We start from the raw sequence: 19,250 nt of genomic DNA, 5'->3' as shown, positions 1-19,250 counted from the left end.
CCCACGATTACTTAGAGCCGCCCGCCCCGTTTCCAGGGGAGGAGCAGCTAATCGCGCAAGCGTCCGGGAGAAGCCGAGAGGGGCGGGAGGAAAGGGTAGAGGAGGAAGCAGGATTTAAACGAAGGGCGGTGACGCCACACAAAAGATTTCTATAGGCTCAAGTGAGGTTACAGCAAAGGCAACGAGGCGAGCGGGGTAGGGAGGGGGAAGGGAAGAGGAAAAACCTCCCTTCAACCCATGCAGCGTTTGGGTGGCACTGCTGGCGGTGGGGGCTCCCCCACTACTTTGCACCCAAGGAGGTGAAGACGCACTGAGAAAGAGAACATTTTTTTGTTTGTTTGTTTGTTTCCACCTCTGCTCCCTCCTCCCACCAGGCTCCCTCTCCCTTTCAATTTCTTTCTTTTTCCCCCTCGCTCGGAAGTTGGTGGTTTACCAAAATGGCAGGAGCCAGGGCCCGAGCTGGTTCCCGCAGCAGCCCGGAGACCCCTCCCTTGTGTGCGGGGACCTTCTAAGTTGGTACGGCCAGCGCTGCCGGAGGGAGCCCGCATCCGAGGGGGATGCGCTTGAGCCGGGGCCTCGGGAGAAAGCCGCCACAGCCTCAGCAGCAGCCGTTGGAGAGGATGGATTCGGAGCGGGAGCAAGCTTGGGGAGGTTTGATGCATGGTCCGGGAAGGGGCGCCGCTTCCCAGCCCAGCCGCTGAAAGTGAATCTGAGCCGGGTAGGTGGGTGGCGGTGGAGAGAAAGGGAAGCAGAAAGGCAACTCCCCGCCACCACGGCCCGAGCCCTGAGGGCGCCGGGTGAGGCGCGCCCGGGCGTGGTGTGTTAGCTAGCGGCCCTCGGGCGCCCGGCCCCAGCTAGCTCTAAATCTGTGCACTACTCCCTCCGGACTCGACTCTTAGCAGCCTGGCTGACCGAGGAGAGCCACACCCTCCGCTGGGTGGCTGCTGCTGCTGCTTCCTGATAGCAAGAGACTGGAGAAAGAGAGAGATGCGGGACGGCTGCTCCCGCGGTTGCCCGTGCGTGCCCTCGCTTCTGGCGCTCCAAAGTGACTTCTCTTTCGGTTGCGTTTCCAGAGACACACGTGCGCGGAGGTGCCCGACTTTGGCCCTCTAAGTGCTGAGAATAGAAGCGGGTTTGTGCATCCGCAGTCTCCGGAGCTCCTCCCTAAGAAAAAGGATTTTGATTTCAAAGAAAGGAAGGAAGGACAACTCCCAGCCTCCCCCACCCCAGTCGGCTTGGCAGGGCCATGCCCAGGAAGGAGGCGGCGGTGGCCCCACGGCGGAGACAGGAGCAGCGCGGACTTTCCCGGAACCCGTCGGGCGGGAAGTACTAATTTTGGTTTTTCTTCCCTTTTTCCCCGAGGTTCATGGTGCTTGCAGCCCCTAGGCAGAGGCAGAACACTGAAGTGTTTCGCTCCACTCCTAAGCTGGTCGTCCGTTTTCTCGCCCTTGCTCTCTTCTCGGCCGCCGCAGCCCCGGTGCCATCTGCTCGCGGCGGTGGATGGCATGATGGTGCGGAGAAGGCAACGCGGCCTTGCCCAGCTCAGTCGGGACGGCTCCGGGGGCGGCAGCGGTGGTGGTAGCGGGCTCCCCAGCGGCATGCCAGTTCTCCCCCGGCGCTATGGCTAGCGGGAGTTCGGGGAAGTCCACTGGCGAGGCGGCTTCTCCTCCAGCTCCTGCTAGCGGTGTTTGTCACTCGAGCGCCGTCGGGGTTGGCTCGCAGCCACGGAAGAGGCTAGTCTCGGTCTGTGACCACTGCAAGGTGAAGATGCAGCTGGTGGCTGATCTGCTGCTGCTGTCTAGTGAGGCTAGGCCGGTGCTATTGGAGGGCTCCACCGCCTCCTCCGGCCCCGGATCCGGGGAGTCCTTTGAAAAGTGTCGGGACACCATCATCGCTCGCACGAAAGGGCTCTCCATTCTCACTCACGACGTACAAAGTCAACTCAACATGGGCCGATTCAGCGAGGCCGGGGACAGTCTGGCAGAGCTTGGTGAGCTAGTTGTCTCGCTGACCGAGTGTTCCGCTCACGCCGCCTACTTGGCCGCGGTGGCCACTCCAGGAGCACAGCCGGCGCAGCCGGGCTTGGTGGACCGGTACCGAGTGACCCGCTGCCGGCACGAAGTGGAGCAAGGGTGTGGGGTGTTGAGAGCCACCCCTTTGGCGGACATGACGCCCCAGTTGCTGCTGGAGGTGTCCCAGAGCCTGTCGCGCAATCTCAAGTTCCTAACGGACGCCTGCGCCCTGGCCAGCGAAAAGTCCAGGGACCGCTTCGCCCGAGAGCAATTCAAACTGGGCGTCAAGTGCATGAGCACCAGCGCGTCTGCGCTGCTGGCCTGCGTACGGGAGGTGAAGGCGGCGCCCAGCGAGCTGGCCCGCAGCCGATGCGCACTCTTCAGCGGGCCCCTGGTTCAGGCAGTTAGCGCCCTGGTGGGCTTCGCCACCGAGCCCCAGTTCCTGGGTCGAGCCGCCTCCGTCAGTCCCGAGGGCAAGGCAGTGCAAACCGCTATCCTCGGTGGGGCCATGAGCGTCGTGTCGGCCTGCGTGCTCCTGACCCAATGCCTCAGGGATATTGCCCAGCACCCCGACGGGGGCGCCAAGATGACAGACCACAGGGAAAGGCTGAGGAATTCAGCCTGCGCTGTTTCTGACGGCTGCAACCTGCTATCTCAGGCACTAAGGGAGAGGTCTTCGCCCAGGACTTTACCGCCAGTGAATTCCAATTCTGTGAATTAACCCTATCTCGACTCCACTCCCCAAGGCCTCACCTCCTTCTCCAGTTTATCCCCCTTCTTGCCCCTGGTTGAGACTACAGGAAAATACTTCTTCCCTTCCCACCCCATTTATACCAAAGAAATCACTTAGATGAGGTTCACCTCCCCTACACCTCCTTTTTTCTCCTTTACCTCTACCCCACTTGAAATTCACAAGAGAAATACCTTGAAAAACCTCACCATAAGTAGAAGCAAAGTGAGGGAGAGTCTAACCTTGGAAAGTTTAATACAGTACCTGGGAGTGGGGAATTGGGAGAGCTTTAACCGTGCTGGGTGCGGTTTCCTTTCTTTTCGGCCACCCCTAACCCTATTTCCATCTCTACAACCATTCTAGCAGAAATTCCCATCCACATCTTATTGTCAAATTGTGCAGGAAGGAGATTATAGATTTTTTTTGTCCTTTTGTTTTGTTTTGTTTTAAAGGTTACCTCAGTTTCACACATTAGACATGGATGTAGCTACCTTTTTTGTATGTGGTTTTTTTTTTTTAATGAATGTTGGGTTAGAAGTACACTTGGTGTGGAAAGAGTGAAGGTTATGAGTTTTTTGCCACGTGGTTTGCGAATTGGGGGAAAGCTACTGTGAGTGTGTTTTCAAAAATTTACACTATAACAAAAGTGATTTTTTTCCCCAATGTCAGTTTTTATCTTGCATGTACTGGAGTATTTATTTCATCTATTAAAATGTTATGTTTCTCAGATGTCTTTTGGCCCTTCTTGTTACCGGCTGAGGTCTTTCAAATTTACCTTTGCCACAGCTGCTGGAGCACAGAAATTTGAGTTGTTTTATCTTCTGCCTCTGTCCTATCCCACCTTTTTTACTTTTCTCTTTGAGTTTGGGTGAAAATAATGTCATATGGTTAGTTTAGAATGCTAACTTGTGTAGAGCAGGCTTGTGTGGAATAGCCCTTCATCTTGTCAAAACCATGCAGGCTGATAAATGTGTCTGGATTCCAGCATTTGTTTCTATAGATACTAAATGGCTTTTGTCTTGCATGTTGTCTTGAAGTCTAATTTCTACCCAAAAGTAATGTGATCCTTCCCAACTCCCTGTTTTCTTCCTCTTCATTTGAAATGATGGGAGGATTGGTAATCGCCACTTATCTGCTTTAGGTCAAGTGTGGTCTTAGATGATTAAAACCTGCTAACTGTCATCTGTTCCCTTTCAAATTAAGGCAAGTTGTATTTATCTTGTGTGGCACCAATGTTTCTTTTCATTCCAAATGGGTTTGTTTTGCATAGACAACCCTTAGACTGAACCAACGTTCAAACCAACAAAACTTGCAAACATTCTTGGTGCTTATGTACAATGCACAATTGTTTGGGAATTGAGAACAATCTAGATGTCCCAAACTATTTAATTATGGATAGGATAAGTTTTAGAATGTTCAGAATTTGGACAGCCAAGTATTTGGTTGTGACTGAAGAAAATGTTCAGTATAGACTTAACTGACTTAATAGAATGCTTTCTAAGGTAGTATCAATAGCTAATACTTACATAGCACTTACTTTGTGCTAGATGCTGCACTAAACTCTTTACAATTATCTCATTTGATTTCCCTAGTGACTGTGTGTGTGTGTGTGTGTGTGTGTGTGTGTGTGTGTGTGTGTGTGGTGCTATTATCCTTCTTTTACAGCTGAGGAAAATGAGGCAAATGGAGATTAAGTAACTTCCTGGAGTTCAGCACAGCTGGTATCTGAATCCATGTACTCAAGCCTTCCTAACTCCAGACCTGGCACTCTATCCACTGAGCCACCTTGCTAGGCAATGGAGCATGTTCTATATTTGGAGTCAAATCACCAGATTAAAAAAAAATCCCCATTTTGTTATTCACAACCTGTCTGACCTTGGACAAGTCACTTCAACTCAGCTTCAGAATGAGGAGGTTGTACTTCATGCCTAATTATGATCCAGGATCCTTTTAACAAAGTCACGAGGGGCCATGGACACAGTGTATGGCTTTTCCTACTGATTAACTTACAGGTTACTTTGTTTTATGAAATTTAAGAGGTTATTTGGTTTCAGTGAACCTGGGTTATAGTTTAAATGCTTTCCCTTTGGAGACTTAAAAATCAATTTAATTTAATCCTTTAATATTTTTAGGCTATCACATTTTAGTTAAAACTATAAATACAATATTTTAGACTTCAGATGTTATTTTTTTACTTTGTTTACTATTTTTTTACTTTACTATGATTTTTTTACTTTTAAAAAATCCTGTAATTATGTTTGTTGATGTAAAAGTAAGTTTTTAGAGATCCCACTGTGATAAACCATTGAGGACAGAAAAGTCAGACCTGTAATTGACAACTCTTACTAATACTTTATTAGAAAAGATGGTGTATGATATATGTAGCTATACATAACCTTTTGTTAATGAATAGACTACATACATGATCATATATGTATGTATATATAACATGTATTATATATGTACACTCATATGTATTCCTTCCACTAGATACATATATGCACACATGCAAATATATGCAAGTAGGTGGTTCAGTGAATAAAGTGCCAAACCTTGAGTCAGGAAGATTCATCTCGAGTTCAAATCCAGCTTCAAATACTAGTTGTGTAACTGGTCAAAACACTTAACCCTGTTTGCCTCAGTTTCCTCATCTGTAAAATGAGGTGGAGAAGGAAATGGCAAACCATTCCAGTATCCTTACCAAGAAAATCCCAAATAGGGTCACGAAGAGTCAGATGTGACTGAAATGGTTCAACAAAGCATAGTCTAATTTTTATAATGTCTTAATTATTATTTCAAGAAAATCAGGCCTTAATACATAAAACTTCATTAAAACTATGGTTGTATAATGATAGTGCTGATTTTGTGCCCTGAATTTTAAAAGACATTAATATTGATAGTATATCCATCTAGTGATGGTGAGTGTACAATTGTTTATTTTTTGTTGTTGTTGACATTTTTTACCTTACTACCAACTGGTTTTCTCCTTTATTTTCTGTTTAGTGAGAGAAATTATTTAATCTTTAAAACATAAAGATGCACTTGAATAAGTGATTTTATTTTCTTTATGAAATATTTCATTCCCCCAAATTGGAGTTTTATCTATATTTAAGGATTTACATACTCTTTCTACTTAGGGATTGGTCTTCAAAAGAGAAACAAAAACAGTAATTGTATGCTTAATTTAAGTTCTTTTTGCAACAAGACTAAAACTTTCTAAGTTCCAAACCTCTATTGCTATAGTCCTTGCATTAGCCTATGTGGAAAGACTTTAAATTGATAAATTAAGCTATTTGCCAGCTCTTTGCCTCCTGTTATCAGCAGAAACAGGTCTTGGCTAAGGAGTCCTGAGGCCATTACCACTAATTTACATTTCTAACAATTTACCTTTACAGGGGATTTTTAATGACATTAACTTACCTAAATTGTCATTTGGGTAAATCACCCAACCTCCATTTTACTTTGTGTTATTTTAAAAAGTTTACTTGAAGCTTTCAGACACTTTAAAATACACCCCAACCATTTTATTTGTCTCACTGGTATTTATAGTCAATGTTTCTAATGAAAATAAATTTTAAACACTGAAATAGAATTGGCATTTAAATAGTATTTTAACATTTGTAGCACACATAGATGTTTCACCTGATTTTCCCATTTTACAGATGAAGAAACTATATATTTAAACCCTAAATTTGTATACGAACAAAGTAAAAGGCATGCCATGCTTCCTTTTCAATTGGAAAAATGACCAATTGTGATAATACTGGAGGAATTCTAAAAAACCCTATTTTTAGATTCGCCTATTGAATGACATTTTTCTATTAAAAAATTGGAATGAATAGATTCTTTTATTGAAATTTGGACCTTGGGAGAGATGCACTACTCTGATTCATTGGGATTTTATTCTAGGAAGAATTCCAGCAGGAATGAAATATGCTCATATGCCTTTCAGTGGTCAGAAGCAACTGTGGGTCACAAAACTCATGTTGTATCAGGTACATTCAGAATCCAGGCTACAAGGTCAGCTCTCTGTCCACAATCTATGCCACTTCTCTTTTGCCTGAGCTTTTTAAAATCCTAGGCCAATCACTTTTACCTCTGGGCCTCTGTGGTAAGTGGAGCTAAAACTTTCACAATCTCTCTTAGAATTGGAGAAAGTGTTTTGTAAACCTGGAACACAATGTAAATGTGAATTGCTATTTTACTAAAAGCTCTTCTTTTCCTAGCTAGGAGAAAGCTCCCAGTGTGTAGCCTTTTTGTTATTTGGCTGTTTTCAGATGCACTCCTGTAGTTAAAAAATACTTTGTTTTTCAAGCTGTTTCTGCATTTTTATTTTAACATTTTATTGATACCCTTTGTTTTCCAGATACCTACCCCAGCACTTGTGGCTCTCACTTTGCAACCCATTCTAGTAACAGAAACAATCCAGCAAATCTTAACATTCCCCACCCAGAATCCCCCTTCTTAGACCTGTTTTTCTGAATTCTTGATTCTTTTTTTTTTTAACCACTTAGGAAGATTCTATTTATTTGATGACCACAATTGGGTCAGCCACGGACTAGCCACTAGATAGCTCTCTCATTTAAGTTTTTTTGCTATCACAAAAATCATCCCTGAGAGTATCAATGGAGCCTTTTTGTCTTTGTCTTCTTTGGGATATAAACCTAGTAGTAGACCTATGGATCAAGGGGGCATAAATAAATGTAGTGACTTTTACTTAGACCAAAGGATAACCCTATCAGTAATGTCCTCATGTGCTTTTCTCACAGCCTCTCCCAACATTTACTAGTTCTCTTTCATCATCTTTGCTGAAGCTCCTGAATGAAAACAGAAAAAACAAAAACAAAAAACAAAAACCAACCCAATAGTATTTGAATGAAAATTACAAGATCAGTGCAACTAACTTAATAGACTTTCCAGTGCAGAATTGGAAAGGACTTAGTGGCCCATCGAATCCAACCCCTTCTTTTTACCGATGAGGCAACCAAAGGGCAGAGAGGTTAAGGGAATTTGCTCAGGGTCACAGGGTTAGGTAGGTCAGAACTGGGATTTAAATCCAAGGTCTCTTTAAAAAAATAACTATTTTAGAGTGCATTTCAGATACCATCATGGCTTAATCTTTGACCTCTAGCTGCAGAAATCAATGTACTTAAATTGACATAATTCTAACCTTGGTTGTAGGAGAGCCAAGTATATTTCATGAAGACTTTTTAGGATGAAGAATTCATTATGGCTAGATCTATAAAACCAAAGAAATGACCAGGTCCATCCAGGCCATAGAAAAAAAACCAGATTTTTGACCTGCATTATCTGCATACTGAATGATTGTACAATTCTTTCATGTTGCCACTTTTTGGTTGTAAATCCCTGGCCTTCAATCATTACATAAGTGAGTTATTTATTGCTATAATTTTTTTTAGCTTTCTCTGTTAGAGTTGAAAATGAAATGGGGAAACATTTTCTTCTTTGCTACTTATATCTATTCATACAATATAACAACTTGAGCCCCATATGCCCTACAAAAATGGGGAGCTAGAGGGAATAGTGGATAGAGTGCTAGGCCCAGAGTTAGGAAAACCTAACCTGAGTTCAAATCCAACATCAGATGCTTACTGGTTTGTGTCCCTGGGTTAAGTTACTTAGCCTTGTTTGCCTCAGTTTCCTCATCTGTAAAACGAGCTGGAGAAGGGAATGGCAAATTGTTCCAGTATCTTTACCAAGAAAATACCAAATAGGGTCATGAAGAGTCAGATGCAACTGAAATGATTCAACAACAACAACAACAACAAAATGCTCTTCTAGAATAATTGCCTCAAAATACTAATTGTTCCTATAGATTTTTTTACCTATAGACAAGTCACAAAGCAACTATGTGACCCAGTGGCTAGAATATTGGGTTTGGAGTCAGGAAGACCTGAATTCAAATCTGGCCTGAGGCACTAGATGTGTGACTCTATGCAAGTCTGCCTCAGTTTCCTCAAATGTAAAATAAGGATCATAATAGCACCTTCTCAGGCTTGTTATAAGGAATAAATGGGATGATATTTGTATACATAATATGTATTTAATAAATGCCTGTGCCCTTTCCCTTCCAATAAGATCAAAACGTATCCAAAAGGACATTTGATATAACAAAATGTCAGTTACATGGAAGGAACATGCTAGTGATGATTTGTAGTTTCAGTTTTACCTGACTCCCAGGAAATGGTGAAAACCCTTGGTATCCCTGTAACTTTTTGCCTATCAAAATACAGGGAGATCAAAAAGTCTGGGTGAAATCTTGAGCTTTAATAATTTGAGAAGTATAAATGATATACACAAAGAATAACATTTGAAAGGTTTTTGTTGTTGAGTTTTCAGTTGTATTCTATGATTCTTCATGATTTCATCTGAGGTTTTCTTGGCAAAGATAATGGAGAGGTTTGCTATTTCTTCAGCTCATTTTAAAGATGTGGCAACTGAGGCAAATGGGATTAGGTGAGTTGCCCAACATTACACAGCTAGTTTCTGAGGCCAGATTTGAACTCAAAAAGATGGTTTTAACTTTCCATTTGTGCCACCTAGCTGCCCCCTTTGAAAGGTTACATTAAAATTCAAAAATATTTTTATTAAATATTAGTTATTAAAACAACATGAACATCTTGTGCTCTAAATTGCTCTGGTTGATTTTTGAGTTTTACAAAAACTTTAATCAGATGTTACTCAGTAAATGAAAATACTGCATTTGTAATCCTTACTTAAGATCATTCGAGTAATGAGGTTTTGATGCATATATGAACGTTTTGATGTGACCTCACAAGAAAAAGTGGAATGAAGATAGATGATAAGAGGACCTCTTCTACTGATCTACCAGTGTGAGGAAGTATCTTCCAAAAGCATAATGGGAATGTGCTCCATATTGTTAAAACAAAAAATTGTCATTTATTATTCAAAATTCATAAAAATATGTAACTGTAAGTGAATTTAAGTAATCTACCCTTCAAATAATTTTTTTGGTAAGTTTGTAACATTTATATTTCTGGAGTCATTTAAAAAAAACAAAACTTTATACTAAGATTTTTAGAATACTGTATAAAGAAATCTATGAATTTCTATTATGAATGAATCCAGGATCCTACTTAGTTATATCTGCAATTTGGTACAAAGCAACATTCTGTTTTAGTAAATCATTTTATGTGTTAAATAGAATTCAGCTATTTGCACATTCTTTGCAATGAAATGATTAGGCACACAAAGGGCTGACTGACCACCTTTTTTCCAGGATAGCTCAACCAATAATCAAATTGTATAGACTGACTGTCAGAGCATATTCAAAGCCCAACTTCTTTAGGAAATATAAAACATGTTTTGAGAAGTAAAAATCTTTATATAAAGTTTTTTCATCATCACTAGCTTGATAATTCATTTAACAATAATATAATTTCTCGTGGTTGGTCTAAAGTTAGTTATATGTAGTGCCCCTACAGAGCTATTTCCCTGTGTCTCCAGGGTAGATGGATATTTAATTTTGTCTCTCAAGTTTAATAATGTTTAATAGAATGAATCACAAAATTTCATGTGTAGAAAAAAAATTTGTAGAATGACATTGGTCCCAAATTATTATTTTTTTTTTCTTCTTGCGTTGGGATGTGTGGTTTGGAGATGTAAATGTGTGTGTGTGACTGAAGCTGTACTCTAGGAGTGACTTGTAGAGTTGTTGTGTATGTGTATGCTTGGAAATAGTCTAACGTGAGGGCTAACCAACAATATTAATGAAGAATGCTGAAAATATTTCTTCATAAATTCACATATAATTATGAGTTATGGTTGGCGATATTGTGGAGTAAAATCTGGGCTTGGGGAGTCAGGAAAAACAGAGTTCAAATCTTGCCTCTGCTACAGGTTAGTTAGGACTATGGGCAAGCCATCTAAAATCTTAGAGCCCTAGGAAATTCTTTTAAAGCTGTAAGTTCTTGACTAGTTGCTGAACTACATCAAGGGAGGGAGTTTCCATATTGTAAATAGCCTCTGGAGATGAAATTATAGGTCTGAGACAAAAATAAAGGTAATGTCAACATGAGAATGAAAAGGTATTGATTTCAGAGAGTAGAAAATTTACCAGTTATGGTAATATGAATCATGATAAATATTTTTTTCCCTTCTGGAAACAAAAGTTGTAAGTAAAACATGGCATTTTTTTTTGTTGTAGTTCTAATTAATTTGAATTTAAATTTTTACTCAACACACTGATCAGCTGAAAGGGCAAAAATTGAGTTCTCTTAGTTAAATTTTCTGGATACTTTCTTGGAGACATAGACTTGACTCTAAACTCCCAGGGCTGAAATTAAAAATAAATACTGTAATAAGAATTCTAGGTCAGTCCAATGCTTAATGAAAGGATCCTTTCCATTCTAACTTTCCATCCATAATTATCAGCATCCTGTTTTTATCCTAAAGGTTCCTAAGCATTTCTATTCAATTAGACACATTCTTATCAAGGCCTGCTCTGTGCCAGTAGGAAGAGAAAAAAAACTTAGATAAGACTATCACAGCATTTCAGAATTGGAGGTGGTCTTAGTGGCCACCATTCAACTCATTCTTGTAAAGGAATCCCCTCTACAACACAGCAGACAAGTAGGCATCTTGTCTTTGCTTTGAATCCTTTCAAAGAGAGGGAGCTGGATCTGGAGTCATAAAACTGGGGTTCATTTGCAGACTGCCACTTAATTGATTTACCCAAGGTCCCATTGGTAGTTAAGTGGCAAGTCTGTAGATGAACCCCAGTTGTCTTAACCTTTCTGGTCTCAGTTTATTTACATATAAAACTAAAGAACAGGAATAGAGAACCTTTAAGATCTCTTCAGGCTCTAACCCTATGATTGGGACTTCTTCAGGAAATGCATTCCACTTTAATTTTGATCATTAAAAAGCTTTTCCTTACATGAAACCCAACACTTCCTTTTATTTTTAAAAAATTAAATTAATTAATTTGTTACATTAAAGTTCACAGGTATCTCCTTCTTCCCTCCCATTCCTGCACTAGAGAAGGCATCATCTGACAAAAAGATCCATGTAGAGGGGGCAACTGGGTGGCTCAGTGGATTGAAAACCAGGCCAAGAGATGGGAGGTCCTAGGTTCAAATCTGACCTCAAACACTTCCTAGCTGTGTGACTCTGGACAAGTCACTTGACTCCCATTGCCCAGCCCTTACCACTCTTCTGCCTTAGAACCAATACACAGTATTGATTCCGAGACAGAAAGTGAGGGCTTAAAAAAAATCCATGTAGATATAAAACTATGTCTTGCTTGTTTCTATTTATCAATTCTTTCTCTGGAGGTAGACATACACAAGTTATTCTTCAAACAATATTTCTGCTGCTATATACAATGTCTTTCTGACTCTGCTCATCCTACTCTTCATAATTTCATGTAGATCTTTCCATGATCTAAAAACAGCCTGCTTATCATTGCTTTTGATGCAGTAGCATCCCATAATAATCCTATGCCACAATCTTGTTGGCTGTTCCCCAATTGATGGGCATCTTACTCAGTCTCCACCTCTCTGCCACCACAAAGAGAGCTATTAGAAATGTTTTAGAACATACTACTCATTGCATCTAATTCATTTTTTGGAGGGACAACCAGAACAAATCTACAATTTTTTTCTTACCACTTGTAGCTTAAGATCTTTAGAAATATGAATACAAAGACTAATCAATCAATAAACATTTATTGAGCACCTACTAAGTGCTAAACTCTGGGAATACAAAGAGACAGAAGACTGCCTATCCTCAAAGAAATTTTAATTTAATGGGGGAGATAACCTGAAAATATATTCAAAACAAGTTATGTACGCACAAGAGAAATAGGAAATAATTAATAGAAGAAATGCACTCAAATTAGTAGAGGTTGAGGAAGGCATTTCGTTAAAGATGGTTATTTTAATTGGGCCTTAAAGTAAGCCAGGGAAGTCAGTAAGTGGGAGCTGAGGAGGGAGAGAATTTTGAGGATGGAGGACTGTTAGAGAAAATTCTGGAAGCCAAGAAATGGAATGTTTTGTTCATGGAACAGTCCAGAGACCAATATTGCTGATAACCATAACATAACCAGAATGTAGAATTATACACAATGAGTGCATTGTAAAAGTATTAATTGAAGTAAGAACTATTTTCAAATATTGTTGGTTTGGAGTGAAAAATGCCCCCAAATATACTTAAGCTATTGACATATACTGAAAATGTTCTACTTTTGTTGAAATACTTTGAAGCAGTAGTACCATGGAGAGATGTATTTATACTACTGAAGCAAGTTGAACATGATCTTGTTCTTTATATCATTGAATAAGATTATTCTAGTCAATTACTAATTGGCTAGAAAGGTGGTCCAGAACTAGACTAATAAGTCAACACTATATATATATATATATCTCCAGTGTGTTTTTCCCTTGGTGGTAAGGAAGTGGAGAATGATGTGGGCATGGGAGTGGATTTCTTTTTTTGGAGAATAACACTACATTTATAACATCCATATAGGATTATTGTGAGAATCAAATCAGATTATGTTCAAGTGTTTTGCAAATCTTAAAGGGCTATATAAATGTGAGTTATGATTATTAATTTCCAAAATATGAGTTTAATTTTAAGATTAAGCTACCATTTTGATGGAATCCCATCATAGAATCTCAAAATCTATAAATCTGTGATGCAATTCGATATCACTCACAGTTATTGTTAAAGATAGGTTTATGACAAGGATCATGGGCAAGTAAAGTAGTCTAGTGTGATAACAGCAATGTTGTGCAATCCCTGCTAACACATCATATAGATGGGTTTTAGATAAACATCATTTAAATCCATTTTTATATAGTAACTCATGGGGACAGAGATCCCTGAATTACCCACATTCTGGAAAAGAAAATCCTATTTTTTGCCTGAATCCTACTTTCTAGTCTTTTTACACTTGATTTCACTCCTTGCTATTACTTAAGATATCTTGATTCTGTGCATTATCATTGACTGTCTCTCATATTTGGAGTCCTCGTGCTCTTTACCTCTTCTCCTGGTTTCCTTTAATTCTCAGCTAAAAATTCCATCCTCTGCTAGGATCCTTAACTATTCTCCCTTAATGCCAGTGCCTTCTTTTTGAGATGGCCTCCAATCTAGACTCTCCCCCCACTTTCTCTCTTGTCTCCCTCTCTCTGTCTCTCTGTCTTCCTCCTCTCTCTCTCTCTGTCTCTGTCTCTCTGTCTCCTTCCTCTCTCTTTTCTTCTTCTTCTCTCTCTCACATACACACATAAATATATACATTATATACATGTATCCATCTATTTACATCTTCTTTGTACATGGTTATTTATATGTTGTCTTTACTATTAGAGGAAGTCTTTTTAAAAAGGTTTGCTAGCCTCAGATACTTCCTAGCTGTGGTTCCCTGGGCAACTCACTTAACTCCAGTTGTCCAGCCCTTATTGCTCCCCTAGAACCAATATTTTATATCAATTAAAAACATTTTTGTTGATTGACAATACTTTTGTAGATTCTACTGTTTCCAGACCACTCCTATTCACTTTGTGACCATAGAAGGGTGATGGCTTTTCTAGGCTAATGGAAAAGCCAATGCTGATCACTGAGTGAGCTGACCACCTCTCTCCATTATACTTTCAGTTGGTTGATAGCAACAGTTATATATATGTTTGCTTTGTTGACAATGCTATTGGGCTTAATGAAACTGAAAATAAAGAATAGTAAAGCTTTATATAATCGATAGAATCAATTTTGAAAAAAAAAAAGAAATTTGGCACCTAAAGGAAACATTTAAATGTCACTTCCTGCTGGGTAACAGATTCATTTGCACTGAAACAACTGTCTCCTTTAAACCCTTAACTTTTTATGGTTCTTTGTTTAGGAAATGAGTTCATAGCATGTAGTTGCCTGAATCATATAAAGAGGGCAGAGTAGCTTGTTCTTTGTACATATTAAACAGTATGCAATGATTTATTTTAAGGTTAGTAAATCTCATTAAAAAAGTTATGGGAATTAATGTCTTGGCCACTGGAAGTCTCCCAGTCTTTGTGAATGCCACAGAGAAAGGCACGTAATTGTGGAAATAACTCAGAGCCATCCAGGCTCTTCCCATGTGTCAGTAATTAAAGGGACTAATGATGTTATAGAGAATGGTTATAAATTGTCATAGCTTCTTGGGCTGAATCCTTGAGAGAAAGTTTCATTGAGGTCTTTCTAGAAGGGATCGCTCTTAAACTCTTCTAGATAAAAAGTTGCTCACTATATTTTTTTACATAACCTCACATGAAGATTTTGATAATCTTTTAAAGTTTCATTTAGTGTTTTACATTTGTCAGAGTTGTGAAATATTTCCTAATACTGATCCTATATCTTTATGCTTACAACCCTATTAATCAAATCAGTTCAAAGTCCTTTCCATTGGGTAATGTTGTGGTGACTCTTCTCTACCCATTGGCATTCTGGTTCTGGGAGATCTTGAATTCTGAGGGTACCAAATGACCCAATCCTAGCACCTGCTAGACTTTTGAATACCCCCACTCTTTGCCATTGGACAATAATCCTCTGGATTGAATTATAAGGTTCTCTCCCCCCACCCACCCCCATTGACTGGAGTAAAGAGCATTTGGGTTAGGGTAGATTGGAACATTTGAATCAGAAAATGTAGGTTGTTTATGGTATTCTGGAAGAAGCAATAGCTGGTATACATCTCACTTCTGACCCTGGACAAGGTACTTTGCTTTTCTGGGCCTCAGTTTCTTTATCTGCAAAGTGAGGGGGTTGGATTAGATGGCTGGCCTCTGTGGCTCATCCTAGCAGTCTTAGCACCTATTATCATTCCCTCAACCACACAACAAATATTTGTAAGTTTCTGTGATGCCACTCACAGTGCAGGGCATTGGGGGAGTACAAAGATAAGTAGTTATGGTAGGATGTAGTAGAATAGAGAGTGGAGTAGGATGGAGTGATGTCTATACTGTCCTTACTCTTGGTGTTGTGGTTCAATTGTTTTTTAGTCATGTCCAATTCTTGGTGGTCTTATTTGGAATTTTTTTTGACAAAGATATTGGAGCAGCTTGCCATTTCCTTCTCTGGCTCGTTTTATAGATGAGGAAATTGAAACTGCAAGGGGTAAATGACTTGTTCAGGGTCACAGCTAATACATCTCTGAGGTCAAATTTGAACTTAGATCCATTCTGGCTCGCTATTCACTGTGACACCTAGTCGTCCCCAGTACAAACTGTATTGTGGAGATTCATAAAACTGTTTTGGAACTTTTCTGAGAGGTCTGTTTAATTTTATATTTGCCAGAGGCTGAATTATTTAAAGAGCTATCCCAAAAGGTTGAAAGTGTTTGATTTACTTAATATCTCTCCCTTCAAGCTACCATCTTTGGATATGAAATATATATAAGAAAGAAGCTGACAAACAGAAGCTTATCAGTAAATATTTCCTGAAACCAACCCAGTTTTCTGTTGACTGTTCTGATCAAGGATAGCCTGGCACTGGATCAGATTATCTGGGTCAGGTACACACTGACCCAATTCCTCCAAGAGAAGATGTGTGCCTGGTTGACTTTTTGTGTGCACCAGCTGAGTTCTAGTCCAGCTATCTGGCATGTCTTTTCTTCACCCACTTCTATTCTAGAAAGGTCTTTAAAAAGCCTAAAAATTTGCTTCTTTATCTTTACATAATCAAAACAATGGAGTTGGAGTCAAAAGATTTAGGTTTAAATCCATCCTCTGCTGCTTCCTTGCTATATGACCTTAGTGGCATCACTTACCTCTCTCTAGCCTGCAATTTCTTCATCTGTCAAACACAAGAGTTGCATAAAAAAACCTTTAGGGTCTCTAACAGTTCTAAATCTATGGCCTTGACAACCTTTTTATTTTACTGAGACTATTAAGAATTAACCAAAGCAATTAAATTGCAAATTAGTTCTGGACCTTTTATTTTCTAGCTTTAAATAGCCATTTATAATTAGTAACACTTGGGCAGTGTATAGAGTCCTGGGTTAGGAAGACCCATGTTCAAATGTAGCCTTAGATAATTTACTAACTTGGTAGCCTTAGGTAAGTTACTTAACCACAATTTCTTCAACTATAAAATTGGGACAATAAAAGCACCTATTTCCCAGGCTTGTTGTGAGGAATAATGAGTTAATATTTTAAAGCATTTATCATATTGTTTGGCACATAATAGATATTATTATTATTTCTCATGGGGGTCCTCATTGACTATGATCCTTCTAGCTCCAGCATTCCCTGATTCTTATCCTTGTGTTCAGGTTAATGGTTGTGTTTCCTTCCTTAAGTTGCAGGACCTCAAGGGAACACAGTATTCTTTTAAAATCTTGGGTAGATTCATAGGTAAATTTCTTCATAGATCCTCTCCTTCACTTGTAAGATTCTGCAGTCCTATATAGATTAGTTACGTCTTGGAGAAAACTAGGTTCTATTTTTTCTAGTGGCTTTTACCAATCTAATAGTGGTAAGGAGGACATCCAAGTTATCCAGATACAAAACTTTTGTATATTCTTTGATCCTCTTTCCTTTATCCCCTTTATACAGTATCACCAAGTTATATTAATATTTCCTTTGAAATGTATCTCACATCTATTTGTCTTTTCCTACTATTCCATTAGTCAGAGGCAGGAGTTTTTAATCTAGAATCCATGGCTTTAAAAATATTTTAATAATTATATTTAATATAATTGGCTTCCTTCATAATCCTGCATATTTTATACATTGAAAAATATTCTGAGAAGGGATTAATAGACTTCAATAGGCTGCCAAAGGAAGCTATGATACAAAAAACTCTTGGTTTAGGGCCTCATCATCTTGCTTCTGGATTAAAGCTATGGCTTCCTAACTGTTTTCCTACCTATTTTTCTTGACTTTAATCCATATTACACCTCACATAGATTAATCTTCCTTTCATCATGGTATTCTCCCACTTAAATATTGCCAAAGGTCCTGCAAAGTGTAGATTCGTCACCCCAGCATTCTGGGTTCTGGTCTTATATTACCTAGCCAACATTATCTCTTATCTTCCAACCTTCTTCTCAGTTCATGCTTGTTTTATCATTGTTCATCACATAAATCCTGCTTATTCTGGAGCCCATATATGGACTGTTTAAGTTATGCACCTTACTCAGAAGACTCCCCCTGCCTTCTCTCTTTTTATCTAAATCCTCCCATAATTTTTTATCTGTTTCACTACAGCTTACAATTGCCTCCCCTTCTCAGATCACTTAAAGCAGATAATATTTTGCACTCATTTTGGCACTTTTCTGCTTCCCATCTTGTGTTGACACTGACATGTTTCATATGGCAGGTCTCACCTATTAGAGTGCACCTAGAAAAGATTTAGGTATATAGAAGGTAACTCAAAATGCTCAGATACATAATAGCTGTGTGACATTGGAACAAGTCACTTAATCTACTTAGGTATGTTTCCTTATTTATAAAATGAGGAGATTGAAATTAAAGTCTGGAGTCTAAGGCCAGCCCTAGGTCTAAGACACCAGCTTTAAGTGAAGACAGGTAGGTGACATAGTAGATATATAAGTGAACTTGAAGTTTAGAATACCAGATCAGTTTAAATCCAGCTTCTTATACTTATTAGCTATGTGATCCTGAAAAAGTCATTTAACCTCTGACTGTCTCAGTTTCTTCATTGTAAAATGAGAATAATAATGCCAGCTACCTTCCAAAGTTTTGTGAAGATAAAAATGGATGTGCATTGTGGAACTTCAAGCACTATCTAAATGTAAGTTATTATTTAATTGATCTTATAAAATATATAATTAAATTAATAATTGTCTTGAGTGAAGGAGGTATGGATTGACTTAGTAATATGATATACAATGGGTATAGTATATGAGCAATTTTCTTCTTTTTTCTTATTAGCGATGGTAGAAGCAACCTAGTACTGAGTTTCCAACATTTAACATTAACTGTCTGTTAAGTACTGCCTTCATGATGGGAGGTTGGCTAATTAATGGTAATAACAGGTTCCACTTCTATCATGCTTTCAGATTCATATAGCACTTGATGTTTTTTTTTTATTTCATTTGATCTTCACAACAACCCTATGAAGTAGGAAGAAACAACTTTTATTACAATTTTACAAATGAGAAAGATGAGGCTTAGAGTTTAAGTTGCCAAATTCAGACTAGAATGCTAGTCTTCTGACTCTTATGTCAAGTGCATTGCCACTTCATCCCTCTGCCTCCCAACCAGAAACTGATAACACATATGCCCCAAGATCTCCTAAATCAAACTAAGTTTAATGTAAGCATACTTGTTTTTTAAGAAATGGCCACTTATGGCAAAGTAGGGACATTAATTCATTGCTGGTGGAGTTGTGAACTGATCCAACCGTTCTGGAGGGCAATTTGGAACTATGCCCAAAGGGCAACAAAAGAATATCTACCCTTTGATCCAGCCATAGCACTGCTGGGTCTGTATCCCAAAGAGATAATGGACAAAAAGACTTGTACAAAA

General features: G+C 39.3%; 1 protein-coding gene across 1 annotated transcript; it reads left to right on the top strand.

Annotated features, from left to right (window-relative positions):
* Positions 1-659: 659 nt before the first annotated feature.
* On the top strand, positions 660-3,471 carry TLNRD1 (talin rod domain containing 1). The gene has a single exon (XM_001363082.4). The coding sequence runs from the start codon at positions 1,621-1,623 to the stop codon at positions 2,731-2,733; it is 1,113 nt and encodes a 370-aa protein (XP_001363119.1). The 5' UTR covers positions 660-1,620; the 3' UTR covers positions 2,734-3,471.
* The last annotated feature ends 15,779 nt before the right edge of the window (positions 3,472-19,250 follow it).

The sequence above is a fragment of the Monodelphis domestica genome, chromosome 1 (genome assembly GCF_027887165.1).
Source record: "Monodelphis domestica isolate mMonDom1 chromosome 1, mMonDom1.pri, whole genome shotgun sequence".
Classification (NCBI taxonomy): domain Eukaryota; kingdom Metazoa; phylum Chordata; class Mammalia; order Didelphimorphia; family Didelphidae; genus Monodelphis; species Monodelphis domestica.
The sequence above is the reverse complement of the archived record's forward strand: the minus strand, read 5'-3'. Positions and strand labels throughout refer to the sequence as shown.

Coding starts and splice junctions, on each gene's coding strand:
- TLNRD1 (XM_001363082.4), top strand. CDS start 1,621: ATGGCTAGCGGGAGTTCGGGGAAGTCCACTGGCGAGGCGGCTTCTCCT.